Below are 22874 nucleotides of genomic sequence, written 5' to 3' on the forward strand. Positions count from 1 at the left end.
AACAGAAGCAGTAAGAAATAAACAAAGAAAGCAATCTAGTTCAACAAAGAAGTTTTGACCAGCACCCTGCACTTGGTAAGAGCACTCTAAACACTGTTAAATGCAAGTCAACTGGTGCTCAGGCCTTACAACTTAAAACTTTTCCTACAACATCTCTTGCTAAGACTGAGAGATTTATAAAAGACACAAAAAAGTCTCCTAGTCAGCTCTCAGAGAAAAGAGTTAAGACTGAGGAACAGCAGGTTTGTTAGGTTTAACTTACTCTGCTCCTTAATTTAATAAGAAGCAAAAACTAGATAAAAGCAAAACCAGAACCAAACCTCATCCCCCCCAAAGAACAACAATACAGCCTGCAAGATTTATGAAGACAGAAAATATTGGAATCTTCCAATACTAAGTTTCCTGAAAAACACCAGCTTTCCTAAACAGACAGCTGAACATACAAAAAGCATTAATTCCTTACAAAAATAAAAACAACCCAAACACAAAAAAACCTCACCAGAATGAAGTCTATCCAGAATAATTGATTACATGGGACTTGAGACCTTAGGAGAATGATATAAATTACGTATAATGTCCCTAGTTGTTGGAAGGATACTTGAGGAAATGTTGTTTGTGGAGCTAAGTCATGTTCCTGACTAAATAAGAATAAATTAAAATTATAACTTCACATGGATAATAGTGTTGAAGGTTCTGTTTGGATGTTAAACAGACATGATGTCCACATCTGACTAACCACCAATGGATTCTGATTCTATAAATTAGACCTGTCTATGGTAAAAACGAAATCAGGTAATGGCAACAACAAAATAAAAACCTCAAGACAAACTGATAAAGTGTATTTCAAAACTAGCCTAGAATTTTCTAGGTAATTCTGGCATTCCTGAAGGCAGAGAGAGGTTTAAGGAACATTGAATAATGGACAGAAATGATAAAACAAATGTTCTCTCTTTCTTTAGGTCTTTGACAACATAGTAATCTTTATCACTGAACAGGCCACGTTTAATAATCCACAGTCAACTTGAAAATTTTCAGTTGTTTACTATGACTGACATTAATAAGTAAAGCCCTACTGCCTTATTCCTGAATCTTGTGAAATAGGCCTAATGTCAAATATTACAAAATAGAACATATCCTAGAGATTACATTTTAGTGGAACAAAAATCCTTTATTAGACTCTATGTCTGAATTTCTGATCACCATACCTACAGAAATCACGTCATTTGTTGTAAGAAGCAGTACATTGTGGTAGACAGTGAATTCTGACTATCATTTACTGGCTATGTAACCTAGGTCAATTACTTAACCTCTCTGGTACACTGTTTCTTCATTAGCAATATGAGGCTAATGCCTTCCTCTCATTTGGTTTATAAAATAAAAAGATGTTTATAAATGAGAGCTCAAGACAACTGCCTGCACAGAGTATAACTCCACACATGCTAGAGTCTCCCCCATTTCCTAATAAAAAGAGAAAGTTAATAAAACAGTTGTTTATTTGTAATTTTTTCAAAACACATTTACTACTGGGTAGCATTAAAAATGATAAAGGTTATTTATATTTATATTTATATATACAAGGGAGTTTACATACATACAAGGGAGTTTCTCTGTGTGTGTATTACTATCTGCCAGGTACCGAAGATTTTACAGGAATTTAAAAAACTTAATCCTTGAGAGAGCAGGCTGATATAGACAATATAGTATTAGAGTTGTGGAAGGTGAGGTTTAGAGAATTACAGAGCAGTCTGCCCAAGGGCACATAGGTAGAAAGCTGTATAGGAGAGAGCTGAACCGAGGTAGATGCCAGAGTCCATGTTTAACCATGTTGCTTCCTAATACATGTAAATAAAAAGCAAAAAAAGTCACTTGAAACTCCTCTCTCTCTTTCAATCTCTCTCTCTTTCCAGTTGACCCTTGAACAATGACGGGGTTGGGGCAACAACCCTTGGAACAGTTGAAAATCTGAGTATAACTTATAGTCAGTCTTCTGCATCTAAGGATTCAAACTATGGATCGTGTAGTGCTGCAGTATTTACTATTGAAAAAAATGTGCAATAAGTGGACTTGCGCAGTTCAAACTCGTGTTCTTCAAGGGTCAACTGTTGTGGACAAAAAATATATATATATATGTTATACATATATGTTATATATATGTTATATGTTTTATATATATGTTATATATAAGATATATATATATATATATAATATATGAGGTATATATCTGAGCAGTGAATAGTTCAGCCTGACTAGATGAAAGAATTCCATTGGAGCAACTAGAAATATAACCGAATTTATGAGGGCCTTGAATATCACAGAATTACGAGTTTGAATGTAATCCTACAAGCAGTAAGAAGCCAGCATAGCTGTTGAAAGAAAGAGAGAGAGAGGGAGGGAGGGGGAGAGAAAGAGAGGGAAAATAAAAAGCCAAGACTACATACATTTTGAGATACAATAAAAAGTGCTGGGGATTTTATATCAAAGAGTGTGATAAGAACTAGAACAGAGATGTAACTAAAGTGCTATGAAATATCAGAGAGGGAATGATTAATCCCAGCTGGGGAAAGAACGAAAAGTTTCAAGGAGAGGGTGGTACTCAGCTGGCTCTTGAAGAAGCAACCTGACTTAAGATTGAACCTTTTAGGTTTTATCAAGGCTGCAACATCTGCATCAAGGGCTAAATTTGGGGTGCAAAACTTGAAGAGAGATTAATTGAATTTTTTTCAGAATTAAACCAGTCTTAAAATCCTTTCGAAAGGACGCCGAAAAACTCTTTGGTTTAGACTTCCCCAAAACCCTTTTAAACCCAAAGGTGAGTAAATGATATTGAGCACTTACTCAATGTAGTCCACATTACCCTTGAACACGAACAGGTCTCCATCCTTTGAGCATGAAGTCATATGGCAGTGTTATTGCTGATGAAGAGCCAGATAATCCTTACCTCACCCCTTCTCTCTAAGAGTTAATGGAGTAGACATGATAATCTTTTCTAACAGAAGGAGTATGCCCCTCTTAATTAGCAAATAATAAGATCCAAATACAATGTGATTAAAATAAAGTTCTTTGGTCTGGAAAGGAAGCCCAAATCCAAGTGAATGTGTTCAAAGGGTAGAAAACATACCCTGGTGGGGATCAAAAATATGAAAAAAAAATTAAAGAATTCCATCATATTTCTATCATGAAAAATAATCATTTTTAGCTTTAAAAGACCCTTTTCTCCTATGTTGTTAGTATGTGAAGATATTAGCTTTTTAATATTAGCTTTTTAAGGTCTTTACAGTGAAATTAAGGCATAAAATCCAGTCAAACAATCATTTACAGAAGATTCAAACGACGAAGAAAAGCAGAGGAGCCTAATTAGAACAAAGGGTCAATCTTGACAAATTACAGACATAGCAGACATTTAAACAATCTTCTCTCTTTAAGATGAAGAAAATTCAATCAGGACTTGCTTTTTCAAAAGGTGCATTCAAATGACTTTTACAACTTGGAGTTTTTCTTCTAACTAAATTTTTATGCTATCTTTTAAGTCTGCACTTAATGTTCTAGATTTGCTGCTGTCCAATAAAATTTTCTGCATTGATGGAAATATTCAATATCTTTGATATCCAATAAGGTAGCCACTAGCCACAAGAATGCTAGAAATGTGGCTACTGAGACTAAGGAAGTGAATTTTAAATTTAATTAATTTTTGCAGCTTTAATGATATAATTAACATATATTATGTAAATTTAAGGTATACAACATGTTCATTAGATACACTTATATATTGTGTAGCACGAGTTAACACTTCCATCACTTCACATAACTACCATTTCTTTTGCATGGTGAGAACATTTAAGCAACTTTCTTTGCAACTTTCAAATATATAATACAGTGTTAACTATAATCACCATGCTGTACATTAGCTCCCCAGAACTTATTTATAACTGGAAGTTTGGACCCTTTGACCAACATCTCCCCATCTCCCCCACCCCTCAGGCCCTGGCAACCGCGAGTCCACTGTTTCCATGAGTTCAGTTTTAGATTCCACACATAAGTGAGGTCATATAGTCTTTGTCTGTCTGACTTATTTCACTTAGCATAATGCCCTCAAGGTCCATATATGTTGTCCCAAATGGCAAGATTTCCTTCTTTCTTTCTCATGGCTGAATAACACTCCATTGTGTGTGTGTGTGTATATATATATATACACACATACACAGACGACATCTTCTTTATCCATTCATCCGCACTTAAGTTATTATTATGAATAATAATATTATTATTGTTAGTAATGCTGCAACAAACATGGAAGTGCAGACCTCTTTAAGATCCTGATTTGATATATATCCTGTGGATATATACCCAGAAGTGGGATTTCTGGATCATATGATGGTACTATTTTTAATTTTTTAAGGAACCCTCATATTGTTTTCCACAGTGGCTACACCAATTTACATTCCCACTAATAGCGCACAAAGGTTCCCTTTTCTCCACATTCTCACCAACACTTGTTACTTATGTCTTTTTGATGGCAGTCATTCTAACAGGTGTGAGGTGGTATCTCACTGAGGTTTTGATTTGCATTTTCCTTCTGATTAGTGATATTGAGGACCTTTTGATGTATCTGTTTGTCATCTGCATGTCTTCTTTGGAAAAATGTCTATTCAGTTCCTCTGCCCTTTTTTAACCAGATTGTTTGGTTTTTTGCCACTGAGTTGTATGAGTTCCTTATATATTTTGAATATTAATCTCTTATCAGATATTTGATATGTTCTTCCATTCCACAGGTTACCTTTTAATTTTGTTGACTGTTTCTTTTGCAGTGCAGAAATTTTTAGTTTGAGGTTCTCCTACTTGTTGATTTTGGCTTTTGTTGCATGTGCTTTGGTGTCATGTACAAAAAATTGTTGCCAAGACCCATGTCAAAGAGCTTTTTCTCTATGTTTTCTTCTAGGAGTTTTATACTTTCAAATCCTACATTTAAGTCTTTAATCCATTTCCAGTTAATTTTTGTGAGTGGTGAAAGATAAGGGTCCAATTTCATTCTTCTGCATGTGATGATCCAGTTTTCCCACCATTTATTGAAGAGACTACCCTTTCCCCACTGAGTATTCTTGGCTCCCTTGTCATATATTAGTTGACCATTTTTGCAGAGTTTATTTTTGGGGTCTTGATTCTTTTCTATTGATCTGTGTCTACTTTTATGCCAGTACCACACTCTTTGATTACTATGCATATGATTTTGATTACTTTATCTCTGTAGTATAGTTTGAAATCAAGTTAGTGTGATACCTCCAACTTTGTTCTTTTTTCTCAAGATTGCTCTAGCTATTCGAGGTCTCTGTGGTTCCATACAAATTTTAGGATTATTTTTTTCTATTTCTGTGAAAAATGCCATTAGAATTCTGTTGCCTTGAATCTATAGATTTTTTTTTTTTTTAACGCTTGGTAGAATTCACCAGAGAAACTGATCTGATCCTGGGCTTTTCTTTGTTGGGATGTTTTTGATTATTAATTCAATCTTTCTTATATTACTGATCTGTTCAGATTTTTTTATGTCTTCATGATTTAGTCTTGGTAGATTGTATGTTCCTAGGAGTTTATACATTTCTTCTAGGTTATCCAATTTCTTGGCCTATAGTTATTCACAGTAGGCTCTTATGATCCTTTGTACTTCTGTGGTATCAGCTGTAATGTCTCCTTTCATTTCTGATTTTGAGTCTTCTTTTTTCACTAGTTAGTCTAGCTAAAGGTTTGTCAATTTCATTTACCTTTCTAAAAATCCAGCTCTTCGTTTTGTTGATCTTTTCTACTCTCTTTCTGGTATCTATTTCATTTATCTGCTCTGATCTTTGCTTATTTCCTTCCTTCTGCTAACTTCGGACTCAGTTTGTTATTCTTCTTCTAGTTCCTTGAGGTGTAAAGTTAGGTTGTTTATTTGAGATCTTTCTTTTTTCTTAATGTAGGCATTTATCACTCTAAAGTTCCCTCCTAGAACTGCTTTTGATACATCCCATAGAATGCATATACCACATTATACTATTAGAACATTCTGAATTTTACTATATAAATACTTTTTCCAGTGTGTTGTACATTTTCATGTTTTCATGTTACTAGCTAGTGTCCTTTCAATTCGGCTGGAAGCACTCCTTTCAGCAATTCATGTAAGGCAGGTCTAGGGGTAAGGGGCTCTCTCAGCTTTTTTTTCTTGTATGGAAAAGTCTTTCTCACTCCTTCATTTCTGAGGATAACTTTGCTGGATAAAGTATTTTTGGTTGGCAGTTTTTTCCTTTCAGCACTCTGAATATATCATTTGCTTCTCTCTTGTGTTCTAAGGCTTCTTCTCAGAAATCCACTGATAGATTTATGGTAGTTCCCTTATAAGTTATAAGCTTCTTTTCTTTTGCTGCTTTTAAGATTCTCTTTGACTTCTAACCATTTTATTATAACGTGTCTTGGAGAAGACCTCTTTAAGCTGAGTGTGTTTGGTAACCTATGAGCTTCATGAACTTGGATATCCAAATTTCTCCCCAGATTTGCTAAGTTCTCAGCAATTATTTTTTTAAGTAAGCTTTCTGCCCCCTGTTCCCTATGTTCTCCTTCTGAAACTCCAATAATTCACAAATTGTTTCTTCTGGTGGTGTCCCACAAATCATGTAGGCTTTCGTCACTTCTTTTTCATCCTTTTTTCCTTTGTTCTTCCCTGACCAGATAATATAAAATTTCCTGTCTTCTAACTCGCAAATTCTTTTTCTTGCTCGATCCATTCTGCTGCTGATGGCCTGTATTGCATTTTTCATTTCATTCACTGTATTTTTCAGACCCAGAATTTCTGTTTGGTTCTTTTTTTTTTTTTAATGATTTCTATGTCTCCGTTAAACATCTCATTTTGTTCATGTACTGTTTCTTGATTTAATTAAATTGTCTTTCTGTGTTTTCATATTATACAGCACAGTTCTAGAGGCTTTCTTATACATATATTGTCTTACTGAAATTCTCTGATAAAGTAAAATTTAAAGGAACTTAAAAATTATTGATTTTTTTGGTATTCAAATAATAACAGTAAATAACAACTAAGTAAAAAGTAACACTGCTGGTATAAAATGTCAGAGTTGTGAACCAAAAGATTGTTTTCCTTCATAAAGCAGTTACCAGATATCATGAAAGGATTCCTCTCAACCTCCTGTGAATACAGGTTTTCAAGACAATTACCACAACAACATACATACCAGGGTTCCATTTATGTCCTGACTCAGATTCTTCAACTCCCCCACAACGAAAGCAACCAGGTAAGTGCTCATCTTCACACTCTCAGAAAACTCATCCTGAACAAGTCCATCTTCCATAATGACTGATGACTTCTACAAGCAATGGGGAAAATGAAAGTTCTGTAACTATGAGAATAAATGACAGTGACATATAAACTGGGAAACTGAAGACTCAAATAGGAAATAAGTAGTGAAGATGCTGGCATATTTTAATCTCTCAGCACAAGTTTCCAAACAACACGGCCCTCAGTCTCAGTCTGTTCTACCATCCTTCATCATGAGGACATACTGAGTACAGTAAAAATCCTTAAGAAGTTTCTAGTCTCAAACAATTGCTTTAAATAAATGTAAGTTAGAAACAGTAAGTAGCAGTGGCTCTGTTTCTCCCCTTTAAAACACCATCAAAACCAAAAATCCTTCCTTATGACCTAGGAGTACTCCATTCTACTGCTACAAATACATTCACACAAGAATGAGCTGCAGCTGGTTAATCCCGCCAAATGATCTGAAATGGCTTCGTAAAGGACCGTGTTGATGACCACAAGAAGGCTTAGTGGGATTAAAGGTGATAAGTCACTAGAAAAGTCTGCAGTACACACAAGATGAGGGAAGGCAGGTAACCTTCCAGGATTTTCCAACCATGAATTTAAAATATATTTTGGGTTACGAGGCAAGTAAGCATTTGACCTCTCTTAGAGAAAGATTAAGGTGAAGAGTACAGCTAAGAGTAGAGCTGCTGAAGTGACGTCCTTCTTGAAGGACAGACCATGTCCTCTCGTTGACTCAAGGGCTGACTCATAGTCTGTGAGATGTGGCTGCTCCTCCCCGCCAGTCACATGGCTTCTGAGAGGTTCCTATCAGCTGCACACAGCTCTCAGGTGTAACAAAAGGACCCCCCCCCCCCAAGTTCTGTTCAGCATAAAAACAGTTCTGCCTGATTTCACCCCCACTACTTCCATGCAGAGCCCACAGCCAAGAAAGATGTCCATGTTCTTGTTGTTCAACCTCCATGTTACCTTCTCGATTTCTCAGTAACCAGTAAAACACCAAGGTCAATCATGATTCAACACTACCAAATATCACTGTTTAGAATAGCAAATTCACCACGTCTTTGAAAATATCACTGTGCTCGTTAGTAGCAGTTCACAGTATTAATTTTTGCAGAACTTTAGTACAATAGCACAGACTTCACATTTCCTGCCCATGCCTTACACATCCAGTCTTTCTCTTTCCTCAAGTGCTTCTCAGGCTGACTTTCCAATTGATTCCAATACATATTTTACTTTTATTTAAGCATTTTAAGAAAGAATAAGAATGTATATGATTTTAATCATTCTCAACAGTATGGCAAAGAAGAATTCAAGTATTCAAAACAAAGAGACCCACTCAAAGATTTTACATTCAAGGAATAGAACAGTACCTTAGGCATATTTGATAAAGCAGTGTATTGCTCATCTCTTATGATCCTGATGATAAATGTGGCTTTAAATGCTGGTTCATCAAAACAAGGAAAAGCAGATCTTGCTGCCAAGGGTTCAAACTGAGTTGCTGCAAAGTACCTAAAACAAATGCAAATCCATCCAATAGTTATTGAGTACCTACTATTCAAGGCACCTTGCCAAGTTCTAGGGATACTAAGATAAATATCATACAAGCCCAGACATTAAAGCATTCTCAATCAACTGGGAGAGGCAGAGGTGATACAGTAGAAAGTTATCAGGCTGCGAATCACATCCTAATAGTGCGAACAAAGCAGTGGAAACAAAGGGTAGGAAAAAAAATCTGCCTAGCGGTAGAGACACTGTAAGGAAACTGGTGACAAAATATGAAGAGGGCCTTTAAAAATGAGGAATATTTGAAAAGGTAGAGAAAGGAAGACAGTGCAGCCTAGAAAGAGTAGGAAGCACAAGGAAGGACTGAGCAGTGCATATTCAGGGACTGGGGGTGGGTGTCCAACGTGGCTGGAGATGAAGCCACAAAGATAGGCTACAGCTGGCCACTAAGGTCTTAAAAAGGTTTCTGATGAAAGATCACTATAAAAGATTGTCATCCATTGCCATTATTCTCTGTACAGACGATGGCTTCATAACACTAAACCTCAAACTCACAACCTGCACTTTCATGAGGACTGAAAAAACTAGGTGTCCTATAGTATGCTGGTGTTCTTTACTCTCTTCAAAACCGAATCAAAAATTTTCCTCCTCTCCTACAGCAACAACACTTGAGAATTTAACTATAAGTCCTCAATTAAAGGTTGGGAGAAAAGCATAAGAAGAGGAGAAATGCAGATTTTTAGTTAAGCAGAGGAATGAAATAGATCTGCATTTGGGAAATCATACAAACATGGTCATAAGGAATGAGGAAAAGTGTGGCCCTGGTGTGCACATATCAGCTACCAGTCAATATGGTACATAGATAACCACCACTGTGGACATGATTGCCTCGCTTGCTTAGGACTTAGTCCACCTAGAGGGGTGGGGTAGGGAGGGTGGGAGGGAGACGCAAGAGGGAGGGGATATGGGGATGTATGTATACGTATAGCTGATTCACTTTGTTATACAGCAGCAACTAACACAACAATGCAAAGCAATTATACTCCAATAAAGATGTTAAAAAAAAAAAAGGCAAGTAGAAAAGAGTGTAAGATTTAGAGTCAGAAGACCCAAACTCTGCAACTTACCAGCCATATGACTTCAACAAATCAGTGATCTACATCTCATTTCCTTATTTGTTAAACTAGGGTCAAGGTAGGATCCCCTACCAAACATTTAGGGTTTTTGCTAGAATCGAATAAGACTATTCATAGTAACAACCACTTGTATGCCATAAATTCCTACACAGATGTCTATTATAAATGCTGGATAGTCATAACCCTTCCTTCACACTTAGAATTACTGTGCTTCTGTCCTAGTAAGGATTTGCCCAAATAACTGTTTGTTAGGGTAAACTGCAAGAACGACAGCAATCAACATATGTGAAACAATTTAAAAATATGTTTCGAACATTCCATTTCTTCACCCACCTCCCAAATTCTTACCCAGTTAACTGAAGATTTTGGAGGAGGGCCACAGGGGACCAAGGTATAAAGTTTGATGACATCCTTACTATTCATATGAGAGTCTACTTGGACCATCATTTTGGATAAAAACTGGATTACAATGTTCTAAGACAAATAAGATCTTAAATTATTATTAAAAGAGATGCAGTAAGAACTATCTTACATAGAAGCCCCTTTGAAAAGGCTGCTGCTTGATGACACTTATAAGCTATTCTATCTAAGCTGAATACCTCAAAGCTTGTTCTTTCATTAGTGACTGCATTTGCCTTCAGAAATACTAGTTGCAGTTTGAGCACCACCTCCAGGAGCACTGAAGACAGTTATGAATTAGCGGAGGGTCAGTAAGAGAATTCTAAGCACTGGTGATAACAATGGGTAAAGAGGTGAAAACTAAGGAAGCTGGTGCACCACAGTGGTTAAGAATGTGGTCTTTGTAGTTAAAATGACTTTGGGTTTGAGTTCCCCTCTGCTACTTGCTAGCCATAAGATGCTGAATGAATTACTTCATGTGGCTCTGCTTCCTCATCTGTAAAGTGAATAAAATATAATTTCCACCTCTTAGTGAGTTTGACAAGATAAAAGACTAAACATATAAAATGCCTGCAACAGTTTCTAGCACTTCAGTTCTCAAGTAAATATGGGCTGCCATTACTACTGGAACTCAGGAAAGTGCACATGAAGTTCATTAAGGCAGGTGAGGGCTGTGAGAGAAAAAAAAAAAAAAAAGGCCCAGATCTTGAAAGAAATTGAACTAAATCTTGTTAAAAATGAGGAACTGCTAAAGGATCATAAACCAAAGACCAACATGGTCAGATCTGTACTTCTAGAAATAGTCTGGCAGCAGTGTGGAAGATGGGGGAAAGAGGAGGGGGAAAGCTGTAGTAAGATTAGAGGTCAGGGGTTCAGTTAAGAAGATGACTCAAGAGTTCGAGAAAAAGACACTGAGAGATTGAAGAACAAAGAAATAAAACACATCTCCAGCCTAAATTCCTTTGCTAGTTTTTTAGTATCAGTTTGTTATCTAGAATCTTAAATCTATGGTCAACAACTTCTAGATTTAACTGCAAGGTTACTGACCATCTCCACTTCTTAGATGACACAGGTAAAGTTCCTTTACCACAAGCAGTGTCAGTACGTTTGACATTTACACTTACTTTGATTTTCCAATCAATAGGAAATATATCCCTTAATTACTTTATCTACTTGTTTTGAATTACAGTTTTCAGGCCTCTTGAAAGGTATAAATACTTAATTACTTTATCTACTTGTTTTGAATTAGTTTTCAGACCTCTTGAAAGGTATAAATAATCTTCTAAACTTCTATCTTGCATCGATATACAATCATGTGGGGTATCCATTTTATGGAACCAGGTAGGTTAATGGATGTATATAGTTTTCGTAATAGCAGAGTTTCACAAATTTTAAAGTACTATTTAAAAAAAAATACTCTATTTCATAATTTTAAGAATGTCTTCCCATAGTATGAGTGTGTTTCGTGTTTGGTAATTGCAATCATTGTTGCTTTTGTTGTGGTCATCCATTTACAATGTTTGGTGTCAGTTTATTTATCTCCCGTAAAAATAAAATACAGTGTGTATGTGTGAGAAAAAAAAAAAAAAAGAATGTCTTCCATTTTTCTAGCATTTTCCACAACTCAATCCAGCCCACAGCAAAAGGGTCAACAAGTGACCCTGTCCAAAACCACCTCACTCTGCCACACAACATTGACTCTTCCCATTATATACAGGCAGGCCCAAGAGGATCCGAGGGCAATAATCTGATTGGAAGAGATGACTAGGGTATTTGTCGTAAAGGTCTGATTGCATACTAAGAACACTGTTTTTATGTATATCCTATAATTCTTAGAGATGATGGAGATTATAGAAGGAGAAGTAAAGCCTAGAAGCCCCAAGCTACCCTTGCAATTATAAATTTGCTTTTCATGTCAGATCTCATGGCAAGAGCCAGCATGCCATTTATTTTAAAAGTATTACGTTAAGGGGAAAGAGAAAAATTACTTATCTGAATAGGACTATAGATCTTGCTTTGTCTCTTTCTCTAGTTAAGAAGGATCAAAAAACTTAAGACAGATTTAAAATATTCATTTCTATTTTTCTCAGTATACCAACATACATTAGCCAAATGGACCTCAACGGTAATTCACACACCGGTTTGCAAAGGAACATGAGAGAATGCTCCAATGCACTAAGCAGATCTGACAAGGACTTTGCACACGTAAGAGAAGTGACATTACTGCTACTTAAGAATAGTCTGTATGCAACTGTGCACTGCATCTTTCCAGAAATTCAAACTACATCTATGAATACTAAGATTAAAGAACAAAATATATGGTTTAAATGGGGAGCTGAATAATTTTATGTTTTAAGTCGCTTTTTTAAAATGAATCTCTCCAAGATTTCTTTTTTTTTTTACTTTTCCATCAGAAATCCAAAATAGAATGGCATTAAAAAAACAAAAACCAGCAAAGATTAAGGATACTAAAAATTACATATATAAGTATACAACACTTCTTCATGCTTTGTTTCTCCATCTCAGTAAGCACCTCCTAAAAGTTCCACACAATAGGAAACTAAGACTGAAAGAATAACCTGTGTTCTTCTATATCTGGTTCACATGGAGACCTTGAAGGTGATAGAAAACTACATTCATCTTATAAGATACGAAAAGCTCAAGATAACTTAAGTGTTTGTGATAGAGAATGTAACTGATATAATCCTTGTCCATTTCCTCCCATCAGCATGCCCCCAGCCCCACCGTGACATATCATATATATGATATATACTCAAGGCTTTGACTAAGAGAGAAAGAGTATACTCTTCCAAATCACCATTCTACTATTTTTCACCTAACCCTCTTAAATTAAAAAAAAAAAAAAAAATTGCAGTTAATGTCTCTAGTGTGGGCAACGGGATCCATATTGCAGAAGTCATCAGAGAGCAAAGCAGCAGAATCATTTAAGAGGGCTACATACTTTTTCTCATTACTTTCATCTGTGTAGGAGATGCCATAAAACCCATAGTAAGAACTAGATATATTTGCCGAATACTCTATCTTCAAGGTATAATTGTGCCCTTCAAGAAGGGCCTCGGGGGCAACAATGGCGATTTGTTCATGAAATGGATATTCCAGGACATCGACTTGTTTTTCTTGGCTTGAAACTGCTGACATAAAGGTCACTCTTGAAATATTATGGCCTGTGCTGTGAAGAACTATGTTCCATGTGGCCTGGAGAGCCTGAAGTGAAATCGTCACAGAGCCCCTGAATGTCATCGAGGTTAGGTTCGGGTGTAGGTTAAGTTCATAGCGTACTGGCATAATGGCAGTGGGAAGCCTGATTTGTGCCCATGGAAACAACTTCCCATTAGTTGCAATTGGCTGAATTAATCCCATTGATTGGTTTTTTTTGTGGCAGCCTTCTTTAGTAAAGGTACATCTGGGCAGTAGATAAATCACCATGATTACAGACACAGCAACCACAATGACAAAAGCACAGACCACCATGGTCCTCGCAGACGGTACTGAACAAGTCCCATCTGAGCTCTGCCTGTAGCCGGCTGCACTGTTTCGAAGGCCCGAGCTCCTGTTCATGAAGGACATGCCCAGCAGCTTTGCGGACGACTCATAATCCTCTTCGTCCTCATCCATCTCATGCTCACCAAGACCCCGCACCAGCAGTCGTGAACCCCGGGGCTCATATTCCACCTCATCAGGCTCTAGAGGATGTAAACAAGGTTCTTTGGCTAAATCCACCACATCTGGTTCTTCCTCAAACATGCTGTTTTCAATCATATTCCTGGGGAGCTGAAGGCGATCTAAAAAAACCAAAACATAAGGGCCAGGCACAGAGTTAGAAAAAAAAAAAAGCTCATAATACCACGTTTAATCTAAGGATTTTTTTTTAATCACTAAGACTTATTTCCATCTCAGAGGTGCTGAATTAAATGTTTATAATATTCTTGTGTCATCCATTAAAAACTCAAGCATAGATAAGAGCACATCACAGTCTTAAAATAAGAAAGCTAAACAAACAGGCTAGTAAAAAGGCAGCTGAGATTAAATACTGTTTCCTTAATACACTCCTGCCCAACAACCTGGGCCCTTGTCCTGAGCTTTAGAGGGCCCTGCTTTTGCCTGCCTCTAGCTGTGCACGTCCCCAACAGGGTGAGGAGTCAGTAAGATCAAAGAATGCCCATCTATAGTCCATGGCCCTCTTCTGCAGTCTAGGTACCAGAATCCCCAGAATTCCTGCCTGAAAGGCTCAAACCTGCTTCTACGGCCTTTGTGGGTCTCCTCTCTGAGTCCCATTCTCCCTAGGGAGGACCACAGCTGGAATGCCCATTCATAGCTTGAATGATGGGTAAGCAACAGGCTGGATTACTTAGTTCCCCTTGGAAGAGGGATGTTTCTGTTCCACAGCAAACTGCAAGGGTCAAATTATATAGGAAATTTCCATAATCAAGAAATAAATTTTAGGACTTCCCTGGTGGCACAGTGGTTAAGAATCCACCTGCCAATGTAGGGGACATGGGTTCGAGCCCTGGTTTGGGAAGATCCCACATGCCGCGGAGCAACCAAGCCCGTGCGCCACAACTACTGAGCCTGTGCTCTAGAGCCCGCGAGCCACAACTTCTGAGCCCGTGTGCCACAACTACTGCAGCCCGCGCGCCTAGAGCCTGTGCTCCGCAACAGGACAAGCCACTGCAATGAGAAGCCCGGGCACCGCAACAAAGAGTAGCCCCCGCTTGCCACAACAAAAGAAAGCCTACACACAGCAACAAAAGACCCAATGTAGCCAAAAATAAATAAATAAATTTATTTTAAAAAAAAGAAATAATTTTTAAAAAGACAAAAGAACTATAAAAATCAGATAAAACTACAATCCAACCTGTCTTTTCATGCTTCCAGAGCATTTAGAAGTACAAGAGATTCCCCTCTGTAACAACCACATAATACACCATAAGTGTAAGTGGATCCTGGGGTGGGGTAGTGGTGGGAACTTTTAAAACCACACAAAAAAGCTGCACTCTCCAACTTGCCAGGAATCACTAAGAAAAAAAAAAAGACTCAAAAAGTAGAGGAGTAAATAATAGCATACAGATCAATAATTCCTAGGGCTAGATTGAAAGTTTGACAAGTGAAACCCTCATTAACCTTTCCCTACAAGGTACTTTATACAGATCATTTCTAATCCTCACAATAATTCTATAAAATGGCAAGTATTATACTATTTCAGACACAAGAAAACAAACAAGCCAAAAACAGAAATAGGAGTTAATTTACCTTCACAAAGTCACAGTTATTTAGTCACAAAACTGATACTAGAACTCAGGTCTAAAACTCTGAACCCAAATTTTAGATTCTTTCCATTATTATATTGCATCTCCCTACTCAACTAGCTCAAAGGATGAGAGCTTGTACCTATTTATTTCTTTTGTATTTGGCAATGAAGTTGCTTAGAGTATTATTTCACCATCAGCAAGGCAAAACTTACATAAAATTCCTTAATATCTAGCTTGACATAAATGCCATGTGTTTAGTGCTACTCAATAAGTACTAACTAAAGAGTGGCAACTAATAATACATGAAACCAAGTACCAATAAACATCAGGATAAAATTTAGTGTCTTACTACTACAAGTGTGGTCTGCGAACCTAAGCATCTACATCACACAGCAACTATTTAGAAGAGCAGACTCTCAAGTCCCTTCCCTTAATCTGAATTTTAACAAATCCTCAGGAGATTTATGTGCACAGAAGTTTGAGAAGCACTGGTCTAAGCCTTCTCCATGGTCAGATCCCGGGCAGCATTGGACTTTGCATCCTTGCGTGTGCTCTGGCCATCCCAACTGCTCGCTCATCTGAGACAAGACAGGCTGCTCTTCTATGCCATGCTCCACTTCTGTTTTCCTGTCTGTTCCCTTTGCCTGCAATCTCATCATTTCTCCCACCCCAGTCCACCTAGTAAACACTTGTTATCCCATAACTCATCTTAACTTGCTACAGTGTAAATTTAAAAAGTTATTTTCTTTTTGTTTCTTCCTTTCTCTTCATTGCCTTTCAAAAATACATTTTCTTTTCACTTCATCTCACTCCTTTTAGCTTTGGGGAGCATACAGACTCCAATGAGGTTGCCTTTTCCTACCTCCTCTCCATCCCCAAATTTATAAAAGCTATGCTGCTTTAAAAGTTTTCTTTGAATAAAACTTTTTTTTTTTTTTGCGGTACGCGGGCCTCTCACTGTTGTGGCCTCTTCCATTGCGGAGCACAGGCTCTGGACGCGCAGGCTCAGCGGCCATGGCTCACGGGCCCAGCAGCTCCGCGGCACGTGGGATCTTCCCGGACCGGGGCACGAACCTGTGTCCCCTGCATCGGCAGGCGGACTCTCACCCACTGCGCCACCAGGGAAGCCCTGAATAAAACTTTTAATCACTTTCCAGGTGTGCGGGTTCAGCAATCTGCCGTCTACCCATCTCCTGTGACTTGTCTAGAAATGTAAGAAGGGTGACAGTTATAACATTCTGCTTTGGGAATTCGATCTCCTAAACTTCCTATAGTGCCCCAACTTCTTGTGACATAATTTTGTTTTGTTTTGATAGTTAATTGTGTTTGAGACTCATTCATTTCATTGACAGAGCAAATACTGCTGTAATTGAACTCAAAAAATTTCTTAAATTATTAATGAACTCTCAGTGGTTAGAAATTTTCTGTGGTAGTTTTAAGTACCTGGCACAGTAATGCAGATTAGGTTACTTAATTTGCTTTTTCACGTTACAATGTCTAAAAGGCCTTTCTGACTTTTTTACCTCATATGGGAAGATTATGTTCTCTTAGGTATTTGCCCATGCGTTCTGTTCTTTATCAGACCTGATGCCTGAAGTAGACAACTACGGGGTCTGAGCGGTTTTATTTAATAAATTTCTAAACTAACTGTAGATATAATCTCAGCTTAATATTTACAGCATTCCCATACCTGAATTCCACCCGCTTAGAACTTGGCTTTTCTGTCTTTGATTTCTCAGCCATGCCCTGTTTAAAGCCAAGGGATATTCTGCAGTCTGACCATTTTAGCATCTCCTGTCTGCACTTCATTAACTTCCAAATCTTTTGACCAGGGCTTAGTCAGATGCCTGGCAACACCCAGATAACTTACTTTAATTATTTATCACCCAATCAGGTTAATACCTATGTAGAATTTTAATCTTTCATAAATGGAACACATCAACCCATCTGCTGTATTTTTACTGCATATTAGAAGCAAACTTTTGTATGTGTGTACAATCGTATCAAGTTAAATACATCAAACCAAGGGAAAACACCTTTATTACAGGTAGCCTGTGAAGACTGTACTTCAAGTCTATTCAAGAAATCTTGCTTTGGATTCCTAAGTGAGTACACTTTGATCTCAGCCTTAAAATTTTAATGTAACACATGACTACCCCTTGTTCTAAAGGGATTTATTTGTATTGAAATAAGGGATCCTAAAGAGACAGGAAATTTTCTAAAACCTCTTAATTCCACATATACAAGCTACCTATAAGCCCAAAACAAAAGACGTCCTAGTTGAAATATTTCGGTTTTAAATAACATAGGCCCATGTGGTTATAATCTAAGAAAACTGAAGATATTTCTTTTCATCAGATACCGTGAACGGGTGCTCCTCGGTGTTGCCTGTGGACCAGTGCCAATCCACAAACTGTTTGTTACCCGTCTGCTACAGGATACACACAGAAAATTGGTATTTAAAAACTTTTATAGCTAATTGACGGTAATGTTATGTCTATCGAATTTAGTAATTTTAAAAATGGAGCTTATATTTTACATGTGTTTTTTCATTTCAGTTTTCCAATGATTCATTTTTTTATATGCTACAAAATTTCTGCAACAAAAAAACAAGGAACCTTGATTCTTCAGCTCAGATAACATGAGAAGCAATGGGCTGGATTGTCACTATTACGGCAATCCAGGTGGATATAAAGTTAACAACTATTACAGTAGCAGTGGAAGTGAAAAGGAGGGAATGAGTACAAGTTATGTTAAAGAGTGAGAATACACAGGAACTGATGCTCTGTTGGGCTGGACAGGCCTGTAGGATGGAGACAGAGGGAAGTCTATTCAATTCCCTATGATATTCTGGCTTGGATAACTGGAAGGAGGAATGCCACTCACTGAGATGAGAATACAGGTTTCATATTCTCCCTCTTGGTTTTGTGTGTGTGTGTGTGGTGGTGGGGGGCTGAGAATGGAGTTGTGAGATGGCATTTGGTATGGGACATGACATATTTATCTGTCAGAGAGCCAGATGGAGATGTTTGATGAATAGCATACTTTAGAGTTAAAAGCCTAACTTTAGACAGAGGTTCAAATCCTGGCTCTTCCACTGACTGCCTGATCTCAAACTGGTTAACAAACATCCCTTAGCTTCAATTTCCTCACCTATACGTATGGAAAACAATACTATTTTGTAGGACTGTTATAAGGATTATGTTATGTGGGCCTGGACTCAAAAGAGGCATCTGGGTGGAAAATTCTGATTTCAGAATCAGCTGTGTATACGTGATAATTAAAATCATGCAGATAGATGAGACTACTGAAAGGGAAGTAAGTCAGAGAACATCACCATTTAAGAGGGGCAGCAAAGAAGAAGAATGTACCAGAGGCAGGAAAATCAGGACAGTAGAAGGCAAAGGAAGAGTTTCATGAAGAAGGAAGTGGTTGGTGTTAAATGTCTTAGAAAGGTCAAGTACAGGGGACTTCCCTGGTGGTCCAGTGGGGTTAAGACTCCACGCTTCCGGTGCAGGGGTCACGGGTTCAATCCCTGGTTGGAGAACTAAGGTCTTGCATGCCATGGGATGTGGCCAAAAAAAAAAAAAAAAAGAAAGAAAGGTCAAGTACAGTGAAGCTGAGAGAGGCCACTAGATTTGGCAACCAGAGAATCAGTGACTTTTATGAGGCACTTTCAGTGGAGCAGTGAGAGCAGAAGCCTGACTTCGGTGGCCCAAAGAAAGAATGGGAAGTTAACAAGGCAAGGCAAGTGCTACAGAAAATTCTTCCACGGTACACAGCTGTGTACCATGAGAAAACATAGGGTCAAACTAAAAGAAAGTACGGCATAGGGAAGTGTTAAATACTTTTGTTTTTGTGTCTAAGATGGAAATAACCTAAGGTGTATTTTTGTGAGGATGGAAAAGCAAAGAACAACAAAATGTGAAGGTGGAGCAGACGAGAGGAAATGCTGGAGGAATATTCCAGAGGGCTAGGAAGACATCAAGAACTCCAGTAGAGAGACTTAACTTCGATGGGAGCTTGGCACTCTCCTCCTGCAGGCCTGGAGGACAGAGGGTGGAGTTTAGGGAAGAAGTGTGGATACACAGGAGCACGCAAAGCTGAGGGTGTGAACAGCAGAGAGCCTCCATGTTCTCTGTGACAGAGGTGGCAAGGCCCTCTGCCCAGAGCCAAGGCAGTTGTGGAGAAGGCATAGGAGGCTTGAGGAGAAAAATAAAAAACAGATGCTATGGGAGAGGACCAGGCAGGGGTGACCCAGGGACAAAGCATGCCTGCAAGTTCAGTAAGCCCACCGGAATTTGTCATACCTCCAGTCTCTATAAATGTCTTTAGAGTGCTTACCAGCCCAGGACTAAAAGAAGAGAAAGCGTATTATATGTAGTAATTTACCATAATTAAAAATTTTTTTTAAATGAAAATTTAAAAAGAGAGAGAAAGCAGATGGTTAATCCAGGGTTCAACATGTAGGGAGGACGTGATGAGAAGCTAAAGGGAAAATGCACAGAGGGTGGTGGCAAGAGAGTAAGTGCTTAAATGAGGGGTTCAGTTTAGAAAAGGGGACAAAAAGTAAAGCTATGGCAAACAACATAGTGAACGATTCGAATAAAAGGAGCAAACTTCCCACAGACATTAGTCCCTTTAAACTGCTATCACATTTTCTGAGAAAATGAAATGAAATGGGATATATTTTCAAATCAACAAACCAAAACAACTTTAAAGAATAAGCCTAATCTAAATAAGGCTTCTTGGGCAGATACAAGAATTGGTATATTCAATTAGGTATACTATAGCAACTTGCTATATTCAAACTAGGCCCTAACAATAAAGGATTACTCTTCTTCTGAGGCCCTTAAGACATATTTGAATACAACTAAAAGCTCTATGTGTGAGACAGCATTTATATCTTCTAGACCATTTCCAAATGGAAACTTCATTAAATTTCTAAAGGGATGGCTAATTATCAAATAAAGTAACTATTTCTCTAATGAGCAATCCTTTTCCATCAAAAAGAGGCTTTATTTTAAAGAAGTTTAAACTGAAAAAGAAAAGAAAAAGACTAGAATTTATAACAAAAAAGTGATTTTTCTATACAAGTCTTATCTGGCAAAACATTACCCAACCTCCAGACCACAATCAAAGAAAACCTCTTCCTATTAACCACAATGCCCACTTTAATAAGTTACAAGTTTAGATATATCATTTTCTCACCAGAATCTGAAGGGCAGTCATTAACACTGAATAACTTTGGAAGAAGTTTTAAGTACTGTAGTTCCTTTCTCTGACACATCCTGTTTGCTTACACCTCAAAGTATAAGCAGTGTCATAAAATACAAACACAGAAAGTCCTGCATACATTCTTACTTTTGCCACTAATAACAGTGCATTTTCACAAACCTCATTTAATTTTCCAGTTGACAGGCCCAAGGTCATGGCCCAGGATGCAGGATCCAAGTAAGGTCCCTCTCTCTTCCATTCCCCTCACCCCCCTTGTCTCCCTTGTGAAGAGAGAAGAGAAATGAATGGACAATTGGGGGCGGGAGGTGGGAAGATCAGAGAGAAATGATTCTGTTCATGAGCACCATAAGCTCACTTTTACCTATTTGGCTCTAAGAGAGACTAAGATTTATTTTTCCCTTTCAAGTTACCCTAAAGTTCACTTCAATACATATAAAAATGCTGTGGGAGACTTCCACTTCCAATATGACAGAGTAATTGGTACCAGACATTCCCTCCTCTCATAAACAACTATTAAACTGGACAAAATGATGCAACTATTTTCAGGTACCCACCAACAGACAGATCAAGAATGTGACCTCTGAGAGAAGGAAAGTGTGAGCCCACATTTGCTTCGTTCTCTGCCTTGGGACATATTCCTAACTGTAGTACAGTGAGCTGGAGTCCAAGCAGAGCAGGGCTGGGAGGCAGAGACAGGGCACTGCAGAGGAGGGAGCTGTACAGAGGGGGGGACCACAGAAGTTTGTATAAGGGTTTCCTGAGAGTCCTTAACCAATGCAGGACACATAATTACATAAGGCTTACAAAAGAGTGGCTGTATTAAGGTTAATATGGAATAGAAATACGAGAGGTCAAGCAGCTTAAGGGAAACACTGGCAGTCTAACCCAGTCCGAACAAAGAGAACTCATTAACACTCTGAGCGTGAGACACTAGAAAGGCTTCGCTTTAGGAGTAAAGACACACCCAGAGTAAGGCCTACTCTAGATCCACATTAACAGAGTCTGAAACCAAGCCCTAATAAAAATCCACAGTAGAAACAGAACATGGATGATGAGTCTTGCTAGGTTAAAGGAGCCTGAGAAGAAACCTTGAGCTTTCCACAGATCTGCCATAGCAAAATATAAAGCTAAGCCTATACAAGATGATCAGCCAGGAACTAAACTGCCTACTGAAACAAAAATCAACACTCTACAGAGCAATTTTTTAAAAATACAGTATCTAAAGTAGGTAAAGACTTTAAAGCAGCTATTATAAACATGTCTCAAAAAGTAAAGGAAAATGTGTTTATAAACAATGACAGAGGAGAATATATGAACAGATGGGAATCTCAGCAGAAAAATCAAAACTAGGAAAAAGAACCAAATGGGAGAAAAAAATGGAACTTCTAGGGCTGAAAGGTTCAATAACTATGATGAACAAGTCATTGAAGAGACTTAATACTGGATTGGACATAGCAGAAGAAAGAGTCTATGAACTTGACAGATCACTATCAATTACCAATTTGAGGAATAAAGAGAAAAAAAAGAGTCGAAGAAAAATGAACACAGCATCAGAGATTTGTGGGACAATATCAGATGGTCTAACACATATGTAATAGGAGCCCCAGAAGAAGACCATGAGAATAAAGTAGACAAAATATCTGAAGAAATAATAGTTAAAATTTTATTGTTTGATGAAAACACTATTTACCAGATCCCAAACTTAAAATCTGATCAAACTCCAAGACAATAAATACAAAGAAAATCATATCTAGCTTCATCATGGTTAAACTACTGAAAATTAAAGATAAAGAGAAAATCTTTAAAGGAGCCCCAAAACAATATGTTACATACAGGAGAAAAATAATTCAAAGAATGCAAACTCCTCATCACAACAATGGAGACCAGAAGATGATAGAACAACATTTTTAAGGGGCTAGAAGAAAAAAAATTGTCCATTCAGAATACTATATCTAGTGAAAATCCTTCAAAAACAAGATAAACGTACTTTCAAATAAAATGAAAGCTGACAAAGTTCTTCTCAAGCAG

General features: G+C 37.7%; 1 protein-coding gene across 2 annotated transcripts in view; it reads right to left on the reverse strand.

The window, feature by feature from the left end:
• The window catches only part of LNPEP (leucyl and cystinyl aminopeptidase), a 138130-nt gene that overhangs the window by 82062 nt on the left and 33194 nt on the right, over window positions 1–22874 (reverse strand). For both annotated transcript variants that reach the window (XM_049707521.1, XM_004263510.4), the window contains exons 2-4: window positions 13301–14141; window positions 8671–8809; window positions 7212–7343 (exon numbers count right to left, since the gene is read on the reverse strand). In XM_049707521.1, the coding sequence (XP_049563478.1) occupies window positions 7212–7343; window positions 8671–8809; window positions 13301–14141 (1112 nt within the window). The remainder of the gene's footprint in view (window positions 1–7211; window positions 7344–8670; window positions 8810–13300; window positions 14142–22874) is intronic.

This window comes from Orcinus orca, chromosome 3 (genome assembly GCF_937001465.1).
Source record: "Orcinus orca chromosome 3, mOrcOrc1.1, whole genome shotgun sequence".
Classification (NCBI taxonomy): domain Eukaryota; kingdom Metazoa; phylum Chordata; class Mammalia; order Artiodactyla; family Delphinidae; genus Orcinus; species Orcinus orca.